Raw genomic sequence first — 17,813 nt, forward strand, 5'->3', positions numbered from 1 at the left:
ATTTGAAGGAGACCTTTGCTGGATAAAGAATTCTTCATTGGCAATTTTTCTCTTTTCAGCATTTTAAATATGTCATACCACTACCTTCTCACCTCCATGGTGGCCTCTGAGTAGCCACTACTTAGTCTAATGTTCTTTTCCTTGTATGTGGTGAATTGCTTCTCTCTTGCTGCTTTCAGGACTTGTTCCTTCTCTTCAGCATTTCACAATCTGATCAGAATGTGTCTCGGAGTGGTTTTATTTGGATATAGTCTGGAGTTTGTTTGGCATCTATTATTTGCATATTTATGTCGTTTAGAAGAGTTGGGTTTCCCCGACAATGTCTTTGAATACTCTTCCTAGACCTTTGCCCTTCTCTTCCCCTTCTGGAACACCAGTGATTCTTGTATTTGCGTACTTCATGTTGTGTCCATCATTATCCCTGAGATCCATTTCAAATTTTCCAATTTTTTTCTCCATGCATTCTTTTGTATTTTCACTCTCTGGAACATTTTCTTTAAGTTCACTTACTCATTCTTCGAGTTCATCTAATCTGCTGCTATGTGTTTCCAGGATCTTTTTAATTTGATCAGCAGTTTCTTTTAATTCTATAATCTCATCTATTTTTTTTTTAATTTACTGTTGCAAATTCTTCTTTATGCTCTTTTAGGGTATTCTTGATGTCCTTTATATCCTGAGCCATGATGTTGTTTGTGATTGCTTCTTTGATTAATTGCTCCAAATTCTGTGTCTCCTCTGGTTGGTTAATTTGGGCGTTTGCGTTATCCATATCTTCTGGTTTTTTCATATGCTTTAAAATTTTCTGTTGTTTTTTGGCCTCTTGGCATTTGCATATCTTGATAGGGTTCTCTTAGGATAGGCAGTTTTATTTGAACAATTATCTATAATTTGACAGAGCTTCAGCTTGGTGTGGAGTGCACTTTCCCTGACCTACCAGCAGATGGTGCCCCTTAGCCACCTATTACCATCAAGCCAGTTCTCCCTGATTTCAGCTATGCAGCTAGTGGGGGTCCAAACCTTGTGGAGGGCCAATCAGTGCACCAATTTTCTGTGTGCAGTTGGGACTGCCAGCCTTGAGGGTGGGGGTTTTGCCCTGTGCAGTTAAGCAGGGAAGATGGCTTTAAGACCCAGAACTCCCAGCCATTCCCTGAGTCTTAAAGCTGTTGCACAACTCCAAGCCTTCCACTCAGATTCCCCACAGTCTCTCTCCGCTGCGGGCCCACAAGTCTCTGCTATTGGTGTAGGGCTCTCGGCACTTCTGTGCAGGTCTCTGCCTCTAAGCTGTGAACTCTGCGGGCCTCCACGGAGAAAGACTGCCCAACATCACAGGCGAGCAGAATCCCCAAGGGAAGCTCTTGGCTGTGGCTCTGAGAATGGGCATCTCCCAGCCTGCTAAAAAGATGACTGTACAGGGTGTGGTAACTTCCCACTTCCGCGGTTCTCTGTCTGCTGCAGTGGCCCATTCCTGACACCGGAACAAGTAGCTGCAGTTGTGCGAAAGGCTATCATCCACACCAGATACTGAGGCGGGTGCCCAGATGTGGAACACATGCCCCACCGTGCTCGACTGCGCGGCTCTTGCTCCCAAATCTGCAGCCGCTTTCTGGGATTTTAAACTAACCTGCCTCCAAACACTGACCCCAGGTTTCTCCCCACGTTTCTCCCCATCGTGGCGTGGCTGCCGTTTCCCTGGCAGCTCACTCACTCACTCGATTCCAAACGCAGACTCTCAGTTTCACTAAGTACACGGTCACTGTGGATGTAGCAGACTTTGTCCAGCCAGGAGAACCCTGGAACTGCTATTCTGGAGCACTTTCTGCCTTTTATCTAGTGTTTTTCACGGAGAAGTATTTTGCTCTGTCTCTCCTAAGCCATCATCTTGGATCCCCCAGCTGAACTATTTTTAGTGCAGCCTACTTTTTCTTATTTAATTGGCTCTTTCTGCCTACCTACCTCCTTCAACTATGACTCTCTTCTCTGTCCTGAAAACTGTGTGTTAATTTAGTAAGTTATGTTCCATCCTTCTGTATTTTTTCTTATGCTCATAGCTCTATATGAGCATATTTAATCACCTGTTTCCTTAAAAGGGGCTTGGGTTATAATTTTACAAAAAGTGGATCCTGTTATGAACACCTCACAGAAATCCATTCACAGCCCTGGTAACTCTAATCCCTTCTTTTTAATGCCTGCATACTGTTTTAAGATGTGGATGTGCAATAGCTTCCTCAGCCAGGCCCCTCTATCTGTAAACATTCACTTTGTTTCTCCCTTTTGGCCTCTAGGAACAAAGCTAAGTAAACACTCTTGTACATAACTGTTGTTGGTTTTGTTTATGTGGAATAGAGTCTCAGGAAGGGATTCCTCCTGGGTCAGAAAGTATTGTTGTTAATAGCTGCTGCTAGACTGCATTCCAAAAGGCTCTAATACTTTATATTTCTGCTAGTCTATCTATACCTGCCAGGAACATAGGTGTTATATTTATTTTCCTAAACTTCCATTTTAATTTTCTGAACCCTCTTACATGTTCCTTATTCTCACATACACTCCCAAACACACAATTAATTGTAATTTGATTTTGAAGTACATTTCTCAAACAAGCACCAACTTTTTTACTGTCAGTGTAGTAGATGAGTCTGAATAATATTTAATGATATGAAGCAAGTAGATCTTTCAAAATGAGTGATTTTTAAAAAATATTCATTTAAGCATTAACAGTTTTCCCAGCATCTTTGGGAAGTTTCTATTTATTTTATATAGAATTTATGCAAAGGAACAAATCTAGTTCTGTCGGGCTGGGATTCATCTCTGCAAAATTTGTAGTTTCCTGGAAGATAACATTTTTGCGTGAGAGTAATTGTTAGGCCAACAAAAAACTATCATCAGTTTATTTCTGATCCCATTAACCTGCTTGCATTTGGTGTGATTGGCTGCCTTGTAACAGTGTTCACTTTGTGTATCAAATAAAGAGCAAGCTGAGGTCAGATGATGGTTAACACAAAGCCTGTGTAAATCACGCTGTGAGGATATATTTTATTTGCCTGCCTTTGAACAATTGGAACGGCTGAAAAGGGACACACATATGAAGTGTGGCTGAACCATGAAGAACTATCCACAAACAGATCAGTGGATGCCAGCTAGAGAAAGACTGCTGCATGATATTAGCCCCCAAGGTGAATTATCCCCATTAAACTTGATCTTCTACCTCTCTTAATCCAGTGTGAGTATGTAATGAGCTCTGGATAACAACATAGCAGCATTTCTTGGTAAAGCTAATCTGATTCTGGATAGCAGCCTTCCAGACCCACAGCTGAATGAATTGCTTGGTATTTACCTACTTTGAAAATACTTTCTCTCCTTTTCAAGTGCTCCTTGGCAGCCGGTAAGGAATGTTAAAACTGCTCTAAGTGCCAATTAAGGCCAATTAGAACCTGTCCAGCCTGCTCAGACAGTGAAGTTGAGGTCATGGAGACTTATTGTCCTCCTGTAAAATGGAGAACTGGCTACCACCAGTGACAGGAACACATTATTTTGTAACTGCCACCAGTTTGTTTGTTGTCTTACTGAATGATACCTCTGCTGGCTTCTTGGGGATGTGATTTAGGAAACCCCAAGATTTGGGGGTCTTGATGAATTTCTGTAGTAGAAACCTTCCTCAATGGCTGCTGTTTTCCTCTTCCTTTCTTTCGAATCATCACATTTCTTTTTGATTCTAATCTTAATAGCTGAGATTTATTGAGCAATTACTATGTGCTGGGCATTGCATTACATGTGTTTCTTACTTACATCTCATAGCTGTGTGGGGGAACGTGAGGAGATCTGTGTTTCCGAGGTAAGGACACAGAATAGGAGGGACAGAAGTCTCTTGCTGAAGGACACACAACTAAATGTGCTCTGATTTCAGACTGGCTGCCACCTGAACCCAGACCCCCTGCTACTTTTAATGCAGCCATAGATGGTTTCTCAAATAATTGAGTGCCAAGTTGATCTAGGGGCATTTCAGTCCAATAGGTGACAGCAAGTCTCACCCTTTCCTTTCTCCTAGCTGTTGCTTGTTTGCTCATTTTCTGTGAGTGGGCTGATTCACAGAAGAATTTTTGTCAGTTCAGGACTTTCTTTGTGTGCCATAGTAAAATTGATGAGTGCACACCATCCAAACCACAGCCAGTACACCTAAATTTTGTCTATAAGCCATGGATGTTATTCTATTAAAATGGCATTTCAGTTTGTAGTCTGTAGTTTTTTGTTTTTGCTTTTGGTTTTCCTTAAAGGAAGAGAAATGTGACTACAGCCCCAGATCTATACACTTAAGTATGAGCTATCATTTGGAGATTTATTATTAAAATAAAACTTGAGTAAGATACTGGGATATGGTTTGGGGGAAAAAATGCTTTCCAGACAGAAGCAAGTGGTGTTTGCTTGAACATTTTATTCATAGCAAGTGAGGGGTGTGTGTGTGTGTTTAAAAGTTCAGTCTGAACTTATATGCTTAGTTTTTTGTGTATATTCTTATACAAAACTGTGTTTTTCTGGCTTACACCGCCATTCATCCTTTTTTGGATGTAGGTCTTAAAAATAAGTTTAAATTGTTTCTCTCTTATTTATGTATCAAATTAAATGTAGATGTGTGTTTGTAGTATTTAAGAACATTTGCAAAAATTGCCCCTGGTTTTCATCATGGTTACAGAAAGACTGTTCCCAGACCTGCTATGAATTGACTTGTTATGGTAATGATTTTTTTTCCCCCATTAGCACCATCACCATCTACAAAAGGGAACATTCGAAAGACAAGTGTTTGCACTAGGAGACTGGCGGGGACCCCAGTGTCCAGTCCCACTGCATTGACATGGAATTGAGGCTTAGTCTGAGAAAAATCCTCTTATTCCACTTCCTCCCTGCAGCTGATGACATCAAGGAGACTCCTCAGTTGCCCTTGGGGAGGGTGGTAGTGTGCACTGAATAATCCTAGACCTGTAACAATCAGATACAGTACAGAAATAGATTTTTTTTTCTTGTAGTTTAAGAAAACCTTCAGTGAATTAACTTATAATCCTTATTTTTGCTAATTAAGTTTTGAAAACATGGTAGAAGTTGCTCATTTCTGCTTCTAAGGCCTGCTGATGGTGCTTTCCTTGTATTCTTCTCGTGCCTTTTAAGGGTCACTATAATTTTGGATTGTTTGAATGTGGTTGTGAGAAATCTGAAAAAAGTAAGTTCAGGAAAACCCAGGGATTTTGCATCGATTGCTGACATGGTTGGGCTCCGAATACTTACTGTGAAAGTAAAGTCATGTGGCTACTGTTCTTTTGTCTTAGAGTACATTAAGAATTCGTGTCTGGCCTAATCTGTTATGACCTTCTAAGCCATTTTCCATGCTTCACATCTCTTCTCCACCCTTTCCAGACCAAATCTTTCCACACGTATGATTCGTGACTTTTGCTGAATATTCGAATGGGTGGGATGATGGAACTCTGTAGGGAAACCTCCCCTCCCCCCCTTTGATATTAAGAATGCTCATTCTGAACTGTCAGGCATTTGAGTGTATTCAGTTGTGCAACCTTTATCATCATAAAACTCAGGTCAGTTGACATTTTTTTCCCCATGTTTATTTGACCACAAGGTTTGGCAATTTATGAGAGGGAAAACAGGCAGACCAGAAAAGCACTGTCTGTAAAGAGCCACTTAGAGAAATCTGGGGCTTAAAAGTATAAAAGGTCTCCCGCTTTACTAAGTCATCCAATGATTGATGACCAAACTCTGGACAATTAGTAGTATATTATTCTGAAATTATAATATACATATTTTATATAATCACAGAAAATACATTAAGATTTTTTGTTACTAGATTTAGGATGGAGAAGTATGCTAGGTGTAATAAAAATAAAAGTATAGATCATGGGGAAATAAGATCAGGGAGAAATAAAACATGAAGTTTTCTGATATTTATAGAAATATATAAATTTGAGTCCTCTAGATCTACTGAGGCTTAAAATGTAGATTTTATAATGAATCATGTAAATTTCCTGTTATACTTGGCAGGGTGTCAGTTTAAAGGTATTCACAAAATTAGGCTGTGAGTAATTCACAGTTTAGCAGGTTAAATTTATAAGTTCCATCTTCCTCAATTTTGGGGGAAGGATTAATTCACATCAGCCAGGATGCCTTCTATGACCATATTAGATGAAATTAGACTCCACCCCCTGTGTTCTGTTGATCTGCCAGGACCTTTGTAATTCAAGTGCTTTTTACAGTAGTAGCAAACGTTACATAAGCCCAAACATGGAGCATATTTGGAGTTGGTGGGCAGACCCAAATCATGATGCAAGCCTGCGATAGCAAGTGTGCAATGAAGCACTATCAAATTCTGTGAATGGAAGGTAACAAGAAGCCTCTCCAGAACAGCCCTTTCTCTGCACAGGGGCTGAAAACTCCACTGGGTAAGTTTTCCGAGGCAGTTTTCAGAGGCTGGGCTTGGCGAGGGGCCCAGTTCTGGATAAGCCTTTGGAAGGTGGGTTAAGTCTTTGCTAATATTACATGGAACCAAGTAGAGTCTGAAAGAGTTTTTGCAGGCCTTTTCCTCTGGTGTTTGTTTCTGCCCAGCCAGCAGTCCCAGAGGGGCACACTGCTGAAGTGGTGGAAGGAGCAAGCTCTGCAGAGCTAGTGGATCAGAACGGGTAATTGCAACAAGCTGGATTAGCTGCTGCAAGCAGTCCACGGGAGCCATTCTGAAATGTCATTTGAATGATCTTGGCCAAAGTTCAAATGCAGACAGGAGTCAAGTTTGCTGTTAACTCCAACTAAATGCTGAAATGGGCACCCAACAGTTCCCGTATCTCAAAACAGGGAGAACATTGGTTACATTGCTCTCTAAAAATGGAGGAACGTTGTAACATGCTGTAACTGGTTTTTGGCTGTGTTGTTTTTTTGTTTTTTTTTTTTTTAATCTTATTGTGGTAAATGAGGTTTCATGACAGGCAGTTCACAGTGTTTCCTGTAGAATTTGTTTGAAAGCTGTTTTGTCAGTTACTTCAGATCCACAACAAAGTTTCAAACAGAACACTGTTGAGAGGAAGAAAAACTTCAAAATATAAACAATAATCCTAGGAAGTCATTCATTAACTTAAACTGAGTATATAAAAATTTAATTATGGAGTGACTGCCAGAAAAGACTTTTTTTTTTTTTTTATTTTCAGTTGTGTTATTAAGGTACCCAGCCCAGCTACGCTAATTTATTTTTGGATGGATATGGAGGCAGTTTTCAACATTACCTTTCTCATGCTATCTATCTTCTTGCTGGAAGTAAAGTGACAATTGAGTTTTCTGATTTTCACTGGATTCAAATTTCATGCCTTCTGCAGTAAGATTGAGCAGATGGTTTTAATTGAAGTTGGAATTTAGCTACCTGGTTGTAGGACTTTAAATACGAACAGATTTTTAACCTCTAATCAAATTGCTGTTAGTTTCCCGAAATTGTTTTTTCTAAAGACCCCTATCTCTAATTGACAGGCAGTTTTAAACGTTTTGTCGTTTGTAGTTTCATTTTTGAATATTGCTTTTGCTGTTTATTAGTGGACAGCCCCAGCCTGCAATAGGGCAGATACAGTTTCTCTCTTCAGAAAAAATAAACACATGCAGCAAACTCATTGAAAACACTGGCATTGTTTAGTAATGAATCATGCTTTCTTAATTAACAAAACTCTCAGTGAAGGAGACCTTTTGGGTCCTGTTCAGAGTTTGAGGTTTTTGTTATCATTCCCATGTTCACATTCTTCTCCCCTCCTCAATCCAGAATAAAGTGAAATAAAAAGGATACAAAACTAGTGTAAAGTAGTAATAAGGATGATAACTTACAGACTCATGCAGTACTTTTCAGCGGATGGTGCTGTCATTTCATTGTACCTGGGACTTGACTGGGAAAGTGGTGCTCCCTGTTGAGATCTCGGCAGAGTCTCTGTTAAAATAAAAAAAGAAGAAAGCTCCTGTAATTGGAATTTTACCAGATGCCTTTAGTTCTCTCTCTCCCCACCTTCCCATTCCAGCCTGCCGGTTCTTCCTCCTCTATGGACTTTCCTTTCTACCCTTTTATATACCCTGCTCCTCCCAGGTATTTGTGTATGTGTGTATAAAAATTGGATTGGAGTGGCAAAAGTATACTTTTTCATACACACACAAGAGTTCTTTTTCCCTGACTGTAAAAGTAACACATGCTCACCAGACAAAGTCTGAAAACCACTGAGAACTATAAGGCATTCTAGTAATCTACAATGCAACCACCCAAACATTTTGGTGTGTATAGACATGTGGGCTTTATTTCACATTGGGATAATGGCAGTTTTTACACAAAATTAAATAGTAAATAAATATAAAATGTATTTTTGGAAGATGCTTATTTGAAGTTGTAATCATTTTGTGAAACTTGAGAAAACTCTGCTTTGTAGCATTTAACATTGCCACCTCCCTGAGATTTTCTGAAATCAGAAACTTTCTTTTTGTCACAGTATTTCAGCATGTTTCTTATATCACTTTTATTGTACTTAATTTATTCTGCCTGGCTTATTTTTTCAAATAAACTTTTTATCATGAAAACAATTTTAAAAAGTATACTTTTTTCTTAAATTCTCTTTTTGCATTTTCATGATAGGCTTGTATCTTTCATTTGGGAAAAACTGTGACCAAAACTCTAAATTTGACAATGTCTGATACTTAAACAAGGCATAGTAAATTGGAAGGCTAAAATTGTAATAACAATTCTCTGGATTTATAGAGTGCTTTTTTTTTTTTTTTTTAATTAGCGAAGTTTTGAGTTTACAGAATAATCATGCATAGCATACAGGATTCTCATATACCATCCTATTATTAACACCTTGCATTGGTGTAATACATTTGTTGTAATTGATGAAAGCATGCTTTCATAATTGTACTAACTGTAGTCCATTTAACTGTGTAGTATAGTTCAATGGATTGTTTTTAAAAATTTTGTTCTATATATTTATCTATACAACTTAACATTTCCCCTTTCTAACCACATTCAGATGTACATATTTCACAATATTGTGCTACCGTCAGCACCATTCATTCCCAGAGTGCTCTTCTACCTAACAATTCAAAGCATTAAATCACAAGTAGCTGGAGACTGGTTGATCTTTGGGGAACTTTCTTCTTCTTCTTCTTCTCACATGGTGATGCCTGAGGAATAGAAACATTTCAAATGAATGTGGGAGGGAGACAGGGGAGTAAATTTTTGGGAAGTGATATGTATCACGTAGAGAATAAGATTGTGTTTCTTTCAGAAGGGGTGATTAGCTTGCTGTATTCTGTCATTATAATTTGGGTAACATTACATCCTGAGGGCAAAAGAGAAGTCTTGATGACTGATGGCAAAGTAGGAGTGTCAGCCAACATGTCATTCATTGCATGATATCCTGTAGTCAGAAAATGGTGACACCAAGATCACAGAGGTTACATAAACAGTTCCATGGGTGTGTCTTGCTCAGGGTGGCATCAGCCTTTCCCTAAAAGGTGCTTTCCCTAGAAGCATGAGAGGGTGGTGTGTTTGTGTGTGTGGGGGGGGGGGAGGGGGGTCATAATGAGAATGCCCTCATGTCAAAGTCCACACCTAAACAGTTGCAGTAGCATAGGAAAAATACCCTTAAGGAAATGAGCTAGTCACTCTGACCATTCAGTTTTCCTTAAAACAAGCTGTCTTATGACAATGTTCATGAAGAAGGGATATTAAAACTGAGGCAATCAACTGTTAAAACATTCACAGTGCTCTCTTTTTCACTGCCTCCCCTGTCTCGTTTATAAAGCCATTTTTTAAATATTTGGGAAGAGCTGCAAGTTAACAAGGCAAGGGAGGGGCACCCCCCACCCCAGACATCCAATAAGGTTTTCATATTTCTCATATACTTGAAAGCAAAGTCCAGAAGGAACATTCCCCATGGGAAGAATTCCTGGCAAGAGGATTATTTGAGGTTGCCATATTTCTTCTCCTTTCTTAGCAACATTATTTACAATCCATTCACGCCTGTCCCTTCCCCCATCAGAGTTGTTCTTCCTTGTAATCTGCCCTTTGTGGTCTGCTCTTTCATGCAGCCTGTGTGAACGGAGATGCTGCTATGTGTGCCCTGCTCTGAGACGTGGAAATGCCAAATGACCGAATACTTTAGTGGGATCTTTATTCCTGTCATAAAGCATGGATTTGAAGAGCTTGATAATTTGATTACAGACCTTTGGTGAAAGTTGTTTCAAATGGTCCAAGTGCCAAACGGCTCTTTTTTCTGCACTTTCTCCTTATGTTTTAATTTAAAAGAATCCATGCCTTAGGGGGAGGAGAATCGCATTTGGCATAGGTCGCAGTTGGAGACTAATTTGTTAGGGCAGCCAGTGTTGAAATCATCCTTTTCAGTTAAATCTTTCTAGTGGAAATGATGCCCAATACTTTGTGGTCAATACTTTGTGGTAAGGCCTCCCCAACCCCCGTCTCCCACCCAGTGTTTTCCAGTGGTGTTTGTAACCCACCTAAACATGCTCTGAGGCTGCCTCCCAGCTACAATTTTGACTAATTGTCATCCTCTGGGGCCTTGTGTGTCAGATCGGCTCTGGATTTCCCAGCTTGAGACTTTATTCAAGGGACAGTCCCACAAGTCTGCTTCCTTTTTAGCAATTGTATATACCCAGCTCTCTATGGTATAGTCTAATCAAGTGTCTGGAGACCCTAAAGAAATTATATCAAAGAAAAATCAAATTTAGGATTAAAAAGAATATGTGCTGACAAAGAGCTTAGTTGGTTTACTGTAGGGCCTGGTTTGCTGGTTTGCCGGCCAAGCAATTCTAGTGGTTTCAGAAAAGTTACAGGAACAAGTTAACAGCAATGAGAACAGTGAGAATATATTAAAATTTTTAATGTTCATGTGTGTTCCACATATTTTTAAATGGTATGCCAGGTGTTTTTCTCTTTTCTTTTCTTTCTTTTTTTTTTTTTTTTTTTTTTTAATAATTATTAGGGAAAAACATGCAATTACCTCAGCTCCCAAGTCATGGTTTCACAGATACTGCCTAGGACAATGCTAAATTAGTTAATGCCTAGTTAGGCGCTGAATTAAAATATATATTTTTAATAACATATATATATGTTACATAAATAAGAGTCCAGATAATGTGCAGTTCTGATGAAAGATCACAAATGTGATTCTGTTGTGAATGACAAAGGCTTGAGGATGATGACACAGGTGTGTAGCAAGGTGAAATGTGAGGAAGAAGTTCTGAGACTGAAAAGTCAATATGTAGTCTTGAGAGTCTGCTTCTGGTCCTGCTGTTGAATGTTTCTTAGGTGGGTCATATGCCTTCTGAAAGATAAATGTGATGCCAATTGATACATCACAGGAGTTGTGTTTGGTGACCAGAAGGCATAGTGTGAAGTTAGTTTGGTTTAATTGGACAGCTGCATAATAGTAAATTGCAGTTATTTTTCAACCTGGTTATATAAATAAACAATTCTGTGAAGGGACAGCTTAATCAACAGCTCAAAGTTGCCAAACTGAGCTTTTCAAAATAGTCATTGCTAATTGCCTGGCCAAAGGATCTGTAAATGCTTGCCCGCATTTTACATTTTATAGCCTTATGTCAACTTGAGTATTAAAAATCCTTGATTTAACTGGTGGTGATTGTGGGGTCAGGGACTCCATGAAATGACAAATTCCTTAAAGAGTAGATTGGTAATTCTCATAAGGCCTTTTTATACAGAGTGCACCACTGTTTAACCTTACCTGACTGAATCCATCCAAAATTTATGTTTCATTTAAAGAAAAATTTCTGGGGATTAAGAATCATTACTTTGATAATCTGCTTAAAATGTCCACCTGTGAATCCATAAATTGAAATTGAGACATAATGCTCAGTTTTTTCCATTTCTCCTGTAAGTCTTTTTGAATGACTCGGTGCTGTCAGGGAAAGGACCCAACATTTTATTATAATATAACTTGAGTTTGAATGAGCATTCTTCTTTTTTGTTGGCAAGAACTTACTTTTAAATGAATTCTAAAAATTGGTTCTTTGAGCTATTTATCTGAGAAGAGCTTTAGTATCTTCCTGGAAAGACATATAAACTTAAGTATATAATCTAAATCCTTACCATCTGGGGAGGATAACTTAAGATAAAGCAGGTTTGTTTTGTTCTTTAAGTGACTTCTACCTGCTTCAGTAATTAGCAGTCATTTTCCTCAAGTATTTTCCTGTCTATAGAAATGTCTGTAACTGGCTTCAGCTGAACTAAAAAAAGACATCTGTCTTGTTCACTTTTGAATTCCCAGTATCTGGTACATGGTGGGCCCTGGGCTGTGGGCCTAACAACTCCGTCATTTAATCCCCACTGGCCTTGCAAGGTAGGCTTTACAAATGAAGAGGCTGGCAGGGTGGGTGGAGTCTGAAGGTTGCCCCGGGTCATCCAGCTAGTAAGGGGCAGAGTAAGGATTTGAACCCACGTCTCTCTGACTCCAAAGTTCTTGCCCTTTTTAGGTAACTTTAAAAAAGTACTTTTATTTTACTTTGGATTCTATTAAGGTCATTTCCTCAGTAAACCCATATCAAGACTGTGTCCAGTATCCCTAAGCCTCTGCTGGGAAGGCAACCATGAATGACCATATATTGACTAGAAGCTTCATTATTGGGTTGCTTGGTGGCATCCAGCTTAATCCTACAGAATTCTACAGAAGTGTTAGCTGCTCTTCCTGATGATTCTTTGTAGAACATATTCATCTTGGAACTTCATGAGGTGATTATTTTAGCCAAGCCTAAATGACAGCCCTGATAGGCATTTTCCATCAAAATTCACTTTTGAATCAAATTCTTTGATGTTTTAAGAGCCCCTGATCAACAACAGCAACAGAAATGCTAGGCTGATTGGCACCCATAGCTGATCTGCAGGATAACTTCCAAAACGGAAGGATGAAATCCAAAACAATCTGGGTTCCCATAAACATATTCTGGACGCCCACCTCCAAATTTACCAGAATTCTGTCATCAACAACCCTATGCAGCCTTTTAAGGACCTTGCTTTTGCTGAGCACCTAAGAAGATGGGCTTCTTACCATCTGGTATATGCCACAGCATCCACTGTTTCCTCTCCCTTTTGTCTGCCCTTGGACCATGTATCATGGCTTGCTGATCGCGCCACCTAAGGGCACGTGGATATGCTGTGGCCTGCCCCAGGCGCTGGAGTCAGTCTGCCTGGGGTTGCCTCAGAACTCTGCTCCTTAACTAGCTGTGTGACCTTCGGCAAGTGACTTGAGTCCTTGTAGGCATTGACCTCCTCATCTGGAAAGTGGAGTTAGTAAGAATGAGACAAACCCTGTAAACCCAGTAGCATGGTGGTTGGCACATGTTTCTGCCCAGTAAACAGTAGCAGCTTTTTTTATTGTTGTTTCATCAGTCTGATGTTTGGATCATAAAAGATTAGTAAAAGATTTAATGAGATGTAAGAAAAGAGCCCTGGGTAAAAGAGTTTTTGTAGGGGGTTTCTTAGTAGCTTTTAGCTACTTGCATGCTGCCCAATGTGAATGGGACAAATTGATATTATGCTCATGAATGGTAATATACCTTGCTTTATTTTGGCATGTGTAAAATTGAGGCCATAACATCAAATAGTATTTCTCTTTAAATATTTGATAATCAAGTATATCATAGTCATTATAGAAGATGAAACAGTACACAAAGGTTTTTTAAAATTGTTACCTATGATTCCAGGGATAACCATTTTTTAAAAAAATGCTTGATATATATCCTTTTAGATATTTTTCAAGCACAAGTGATAGTATTTGAAGTTACAGTTTGCTTTGACTACTTTTCAGGTTTGTGCCCAAATTTTGACACTTGTGCATTTTAAGTTGTTTTTAGTTAATTTCAAAGCAATATATGTTTATGATATATAGAAAGATCCAATTATTTGCCTTGACCTCCCTTTTGGTTTGAATTTGGATCTTTCTTTTTAAATGATATTTTATTGAAATATATTCACATACCATACAGTCATCCAAAGTGTACAGTTATTCACAGTATCATCATATAGTTGTACATTCATCACCACAATTTTTGAACTTTTTCATTACTCCAAAGAATAAAAGTAGAAATCAGAATAAAAATAAAAGTAAAAAAAGAACACCCAAAACATCCCATACCCCTCTATCCCCACTATTAATTCATTTACTTTTTTTCCATTCATCTGTCCGTATACTGGATAAAGGGAGCATAACCCATAAGGTTTTCTCAGTCACATGGTCATACCATGTAAGCTCTATAGTTACACAGTCATCTTCAAGAATCAAGTATACTGGGTTGCAGTCCAACACTTCCAGATATTTCCTTCTAACTATTCTAATAAACTAAAAACTAAAAAGGGATATCTATATAATGCATAAGAGCAACTTCCAGAATGACCTTTCAACTCCATTTGAAATTTCTCAGCCTCTGATACTTTATTTTGTTTCATTTCTTTTCCCCCTTCTCAATCCTATGATGCTGGGTCCAGGCTCATCCCTGGGAGTCATGTCCCATGTTGCCAGGGAGGCCTATGTCTCTGGGAGTCATGTCCCATGTAGGGGGAAGACAGCAAGTCCACCTGCAGAGTTGGCTTAGAGAGAAAGGCCACATCTGAGCAACAAAAGAGGTTCTCTGGGGGTGACTCTCAGGCACAATTATAAGTAGGCTTAGCCTCTCCTTTTCAGTAACAAGCTTCAAAGGGCAAACTTCGAGATCAAGAACTACTAAACCGGTACTCCCCACTGCTTGTGAGAATATCAGGAATTCTCCAGGTAGGAAAGTTTAGTATTTCCACATTTTCGCCCAGTCCCTCAAGGGAGCTTCGCAGATACTTTTTATTCTCTTTCAAAATTACTCTGGGATGTATCCGGTCTTCACACGTTTAACCTACACAAACCAACCAGATCTCACTCTCTATTCAAGGTTCCACGTAATTATGGTTTTTGAGTGGACTGATAATACAAGTTAAATTATATAGTGTGCTACAGAAAAATACAGATTTTTGCACCAAATAAACATCTCTTCCTTTGGTCCCACACAGAAACTGAAGTTTTAAAACTATCAATATCATCCTCTACCCTTCAGTCTGATCTACCCCAGTCTCAACCAAGTCCTTTTCGTTCATATCTCCTATAGAAGTCTGATATCCCTTTCATCCTCTTTAACAGTTGCTTCATGGGGCAATGCCAACACTCACAGCTGCTGACCTCTGGCTCTGAGTCCCGGGCGTCACATAGACAACTGAAGCTCCAGGGACCGACCAGGTCACACACAAACAGCTCAGCATCTCAGAATTTAGAAATAACCATTATAAGTCATGAATAGATGTCACTGCTGTAAGAGCTTACAATCTGGGAACATTTAAAACAAGGCTTCTCCTGATAAACCATGCTCCCAGATTCAATTCTCAGAGTTTGCACATTATTGTTAGTCCATATTAGTGAGGTATTAAACATTTGTCTTTTTGTTTCTGGCTTATTTCACTCAGCCTACTGCCCTCAAGGTCCATTTACCTAGTTGCATACTTCACAACTTCATTCATTGCTGCAACCGCTCATTATTCCCTGTGTAAATACACCACAGTTCACCATTCTGTTTATCAGTTGGTGTACCCTTAGGCCACCTCCATCCATTGCAATCATGGGTACTGCCACCACAAACACAGTGTGCAAATGTCCACTCGTGTCCCTGCTCTCAGTTCCTCTGAGTATACACCCAGTAACAGGATTGCCGGACCAAATGGCAACCCCATAGTTAGCTTCCTGTGGAACTACCACACTGCCCTCCAGATGGGCTGCTCCATTCTACTTCCCTACCAACAGTGAATAGGTACATCCTCTCTGCACATTTTTTCCAGCCCTTGTATCTCTGTTTATTTTTTAAACAGTTTTATTCACACACCATACAATCCATTCTATGTAAACAATCAGTGGTTCCCAGTATAATCACAGTCATGCATTTACCACCACAATCTATATGAGGACATTTCCATTTCTACCACAAAGAAAGAGGGAGAGGAGGGGGAAAAAATGAGGGATAAAAAAATAAAAGATAGAAGAAAAAATAAAAATAAAATAAAATATAGTGAAAAGGTAAGACAACACCACCACCAAGAATCACATAACACTCCCTTTTATCCCCCCTCTTGCAGACATTTAGCTTTGTGTACTGCGTTTGTTACAATTAATGGAAGCATATTACAGTGTACTTGGATCTTAATACTTAGTTTTTGTTTGTTTGTTTCCATTTTGGCAGAGGGCTGCTCCCCCTCCTCACTAATACCCTGCCATTCCCTTTAGCAGTGTCGCAAATTCAAGCCATAAGGGGGAGGAGAGCCCAGAACATTTAATATCTGGCTCTCCATCTTTCTCCGTGTGTGTCTTCCCACCCCTTCCCCAGCATTCACATTCTGCCGTGTCGGACTTTCTCTGTCTCTGCTGTCTTTTCCTGTATCTGTTGTATGCTTGTTCGTCTGCCTAACAGCCTCTTCCTCTTACCGGAACCATTTCACGTGTCCTCCCCATTCAGGGACAGAGTGCCTTCTCTGGGCTGGTGCCAGACCCTGGAGAGAGGAGTGCTTTGAAAACTCAACTTGGACTCCTCAGCAAACCACATTGCAGTTATGTTTAGCATCTGGCCACCACTTTGTCCAGCTAATATAGGGTCTCTAACCGTACCCATAATTTGCCCATTTCTCTTTTGATCTAAGAACACTTTTTTTTTAAATTAGAGAAGTTGTATGTTTACAGAAAAACCCTGTAGGAAGTGCAGAGTTCCCATCTCACTCCTCTCCCTCCACGCAGTTTCCCTATTATTAACACTCTATATTAGTGTGATACCTTTTTTAACAATTGATGAAACAATATTATTATAATTATACTATTAACCACAGTCCATAGCAAACACTTTTTTAAAACTAGAAGCCCAGTTTAAAATCTTACCAAAAATAAGGACCCACAGTGAAATGATGAGGAGGGTCCAACTCAACTATAATTAAATTTGGTTTTACTTTTTTGCCTCCTTGTGAGGGTAAAGCCATATGCTGTGCTTTTCACAGAATAAGTTACCAGAGCATGATGTGAAGGAACAACTTAATTCAGTAGCATGACAAGGATTTGAGCTGGCACTTTTCAGCTGGGATCTCAGTTATATCCACACACACACACAGAATCTGATTCAAATTTTAGTGAATGAAAGAAATTCACATGATAGCTTGCCATTCTTAGTTTTTAAATAGCTTTTGTTGTTGTGGAAGTAGAAAATACATTTTCAAAAAATGTTATTTCTGTATCAGCTGACTTTTAATGTTAGGAAGCGAACGCTAAATGATTTTTTAGTGAGTTAATAGACAAGAAAAGAAGACATTAAGTAAAGGAAACTGCGACGGATAAACTAAGATGGGAATAGGAAATTGAAAAGACAAGTTAGAGTTACAGTCAATTCTGCTATAAGGCAACATATGCATTCCTAAAAGATTACCGCACTATGAAAAATAACATAGTAAAAACCACATGGACTTATAGGGAAAATAGGGTTATGGACACAGTATTCAGAAACTTCATCAGTGACACACAAGAAATGGGAACCTAATGAAAACGGTAGCAGTTTTCACACATTAAGTGATTAAAAAACACATAAATGCTAGAATAAATATGGCACTTTACCTTGAAAAAGACCTGAAGTTTGGTTGTCGTGATGGGTGTCAGAGGGTTGCAACCTGCAAGTAGATGTTGGGTGACTTGGACCTGTAGCACCAGAAGTGGGTGGTGTGGCTCATAACA

At 39.2% G+C, this 17,813-nt stretch overlaps 1 protein-coding gene across 10 annotated transcripts in view; it reads left to right on the forward strand.

Moving 5' to 3' along the window:
• The window catches only part of ATXN7 (ataxin 7), a 195,263-nt gene that overhangs the window by 151,802 nt on the left and 25,648 nt on the right, over positions 1–17,813 (forward strand). Inside the window, exon 1 of one of the 10 annotated variants that reach the window (XM_037799662.1) lies at positions 5,901–6,434. The exons of the other annotated variants lie outside the window; for them this stretch is intronic. Within the exon in view, the coding sequence (XP_037655590.1) occupies positions 6,368–6,434 (67 nt within the window). The 5' untranslated portion in view covers positions 5,901–6,367. Of the gene's footprint in view, positions 1–5,900; positions 6,435–17,813 lie in introns of those variants that run through there. 10 annotated transcript variants of the gene reach the window in all.

Source organism: Choloepus didactylus, chromosome 1, assembly GCF_015220235.1.
Source record: "Choloepus didactylus isolate mChoDid1 chromosome 1, mChoDid1.pri, whole genome shotgun sequence".
NCBI classification, from domain to species: domain Eukaryota; kingdom Metazoa; phylum Chordata; class Mammalia; order Pilosa; family Megalonychidae; genus Choloepus; species Choloepus didactylus.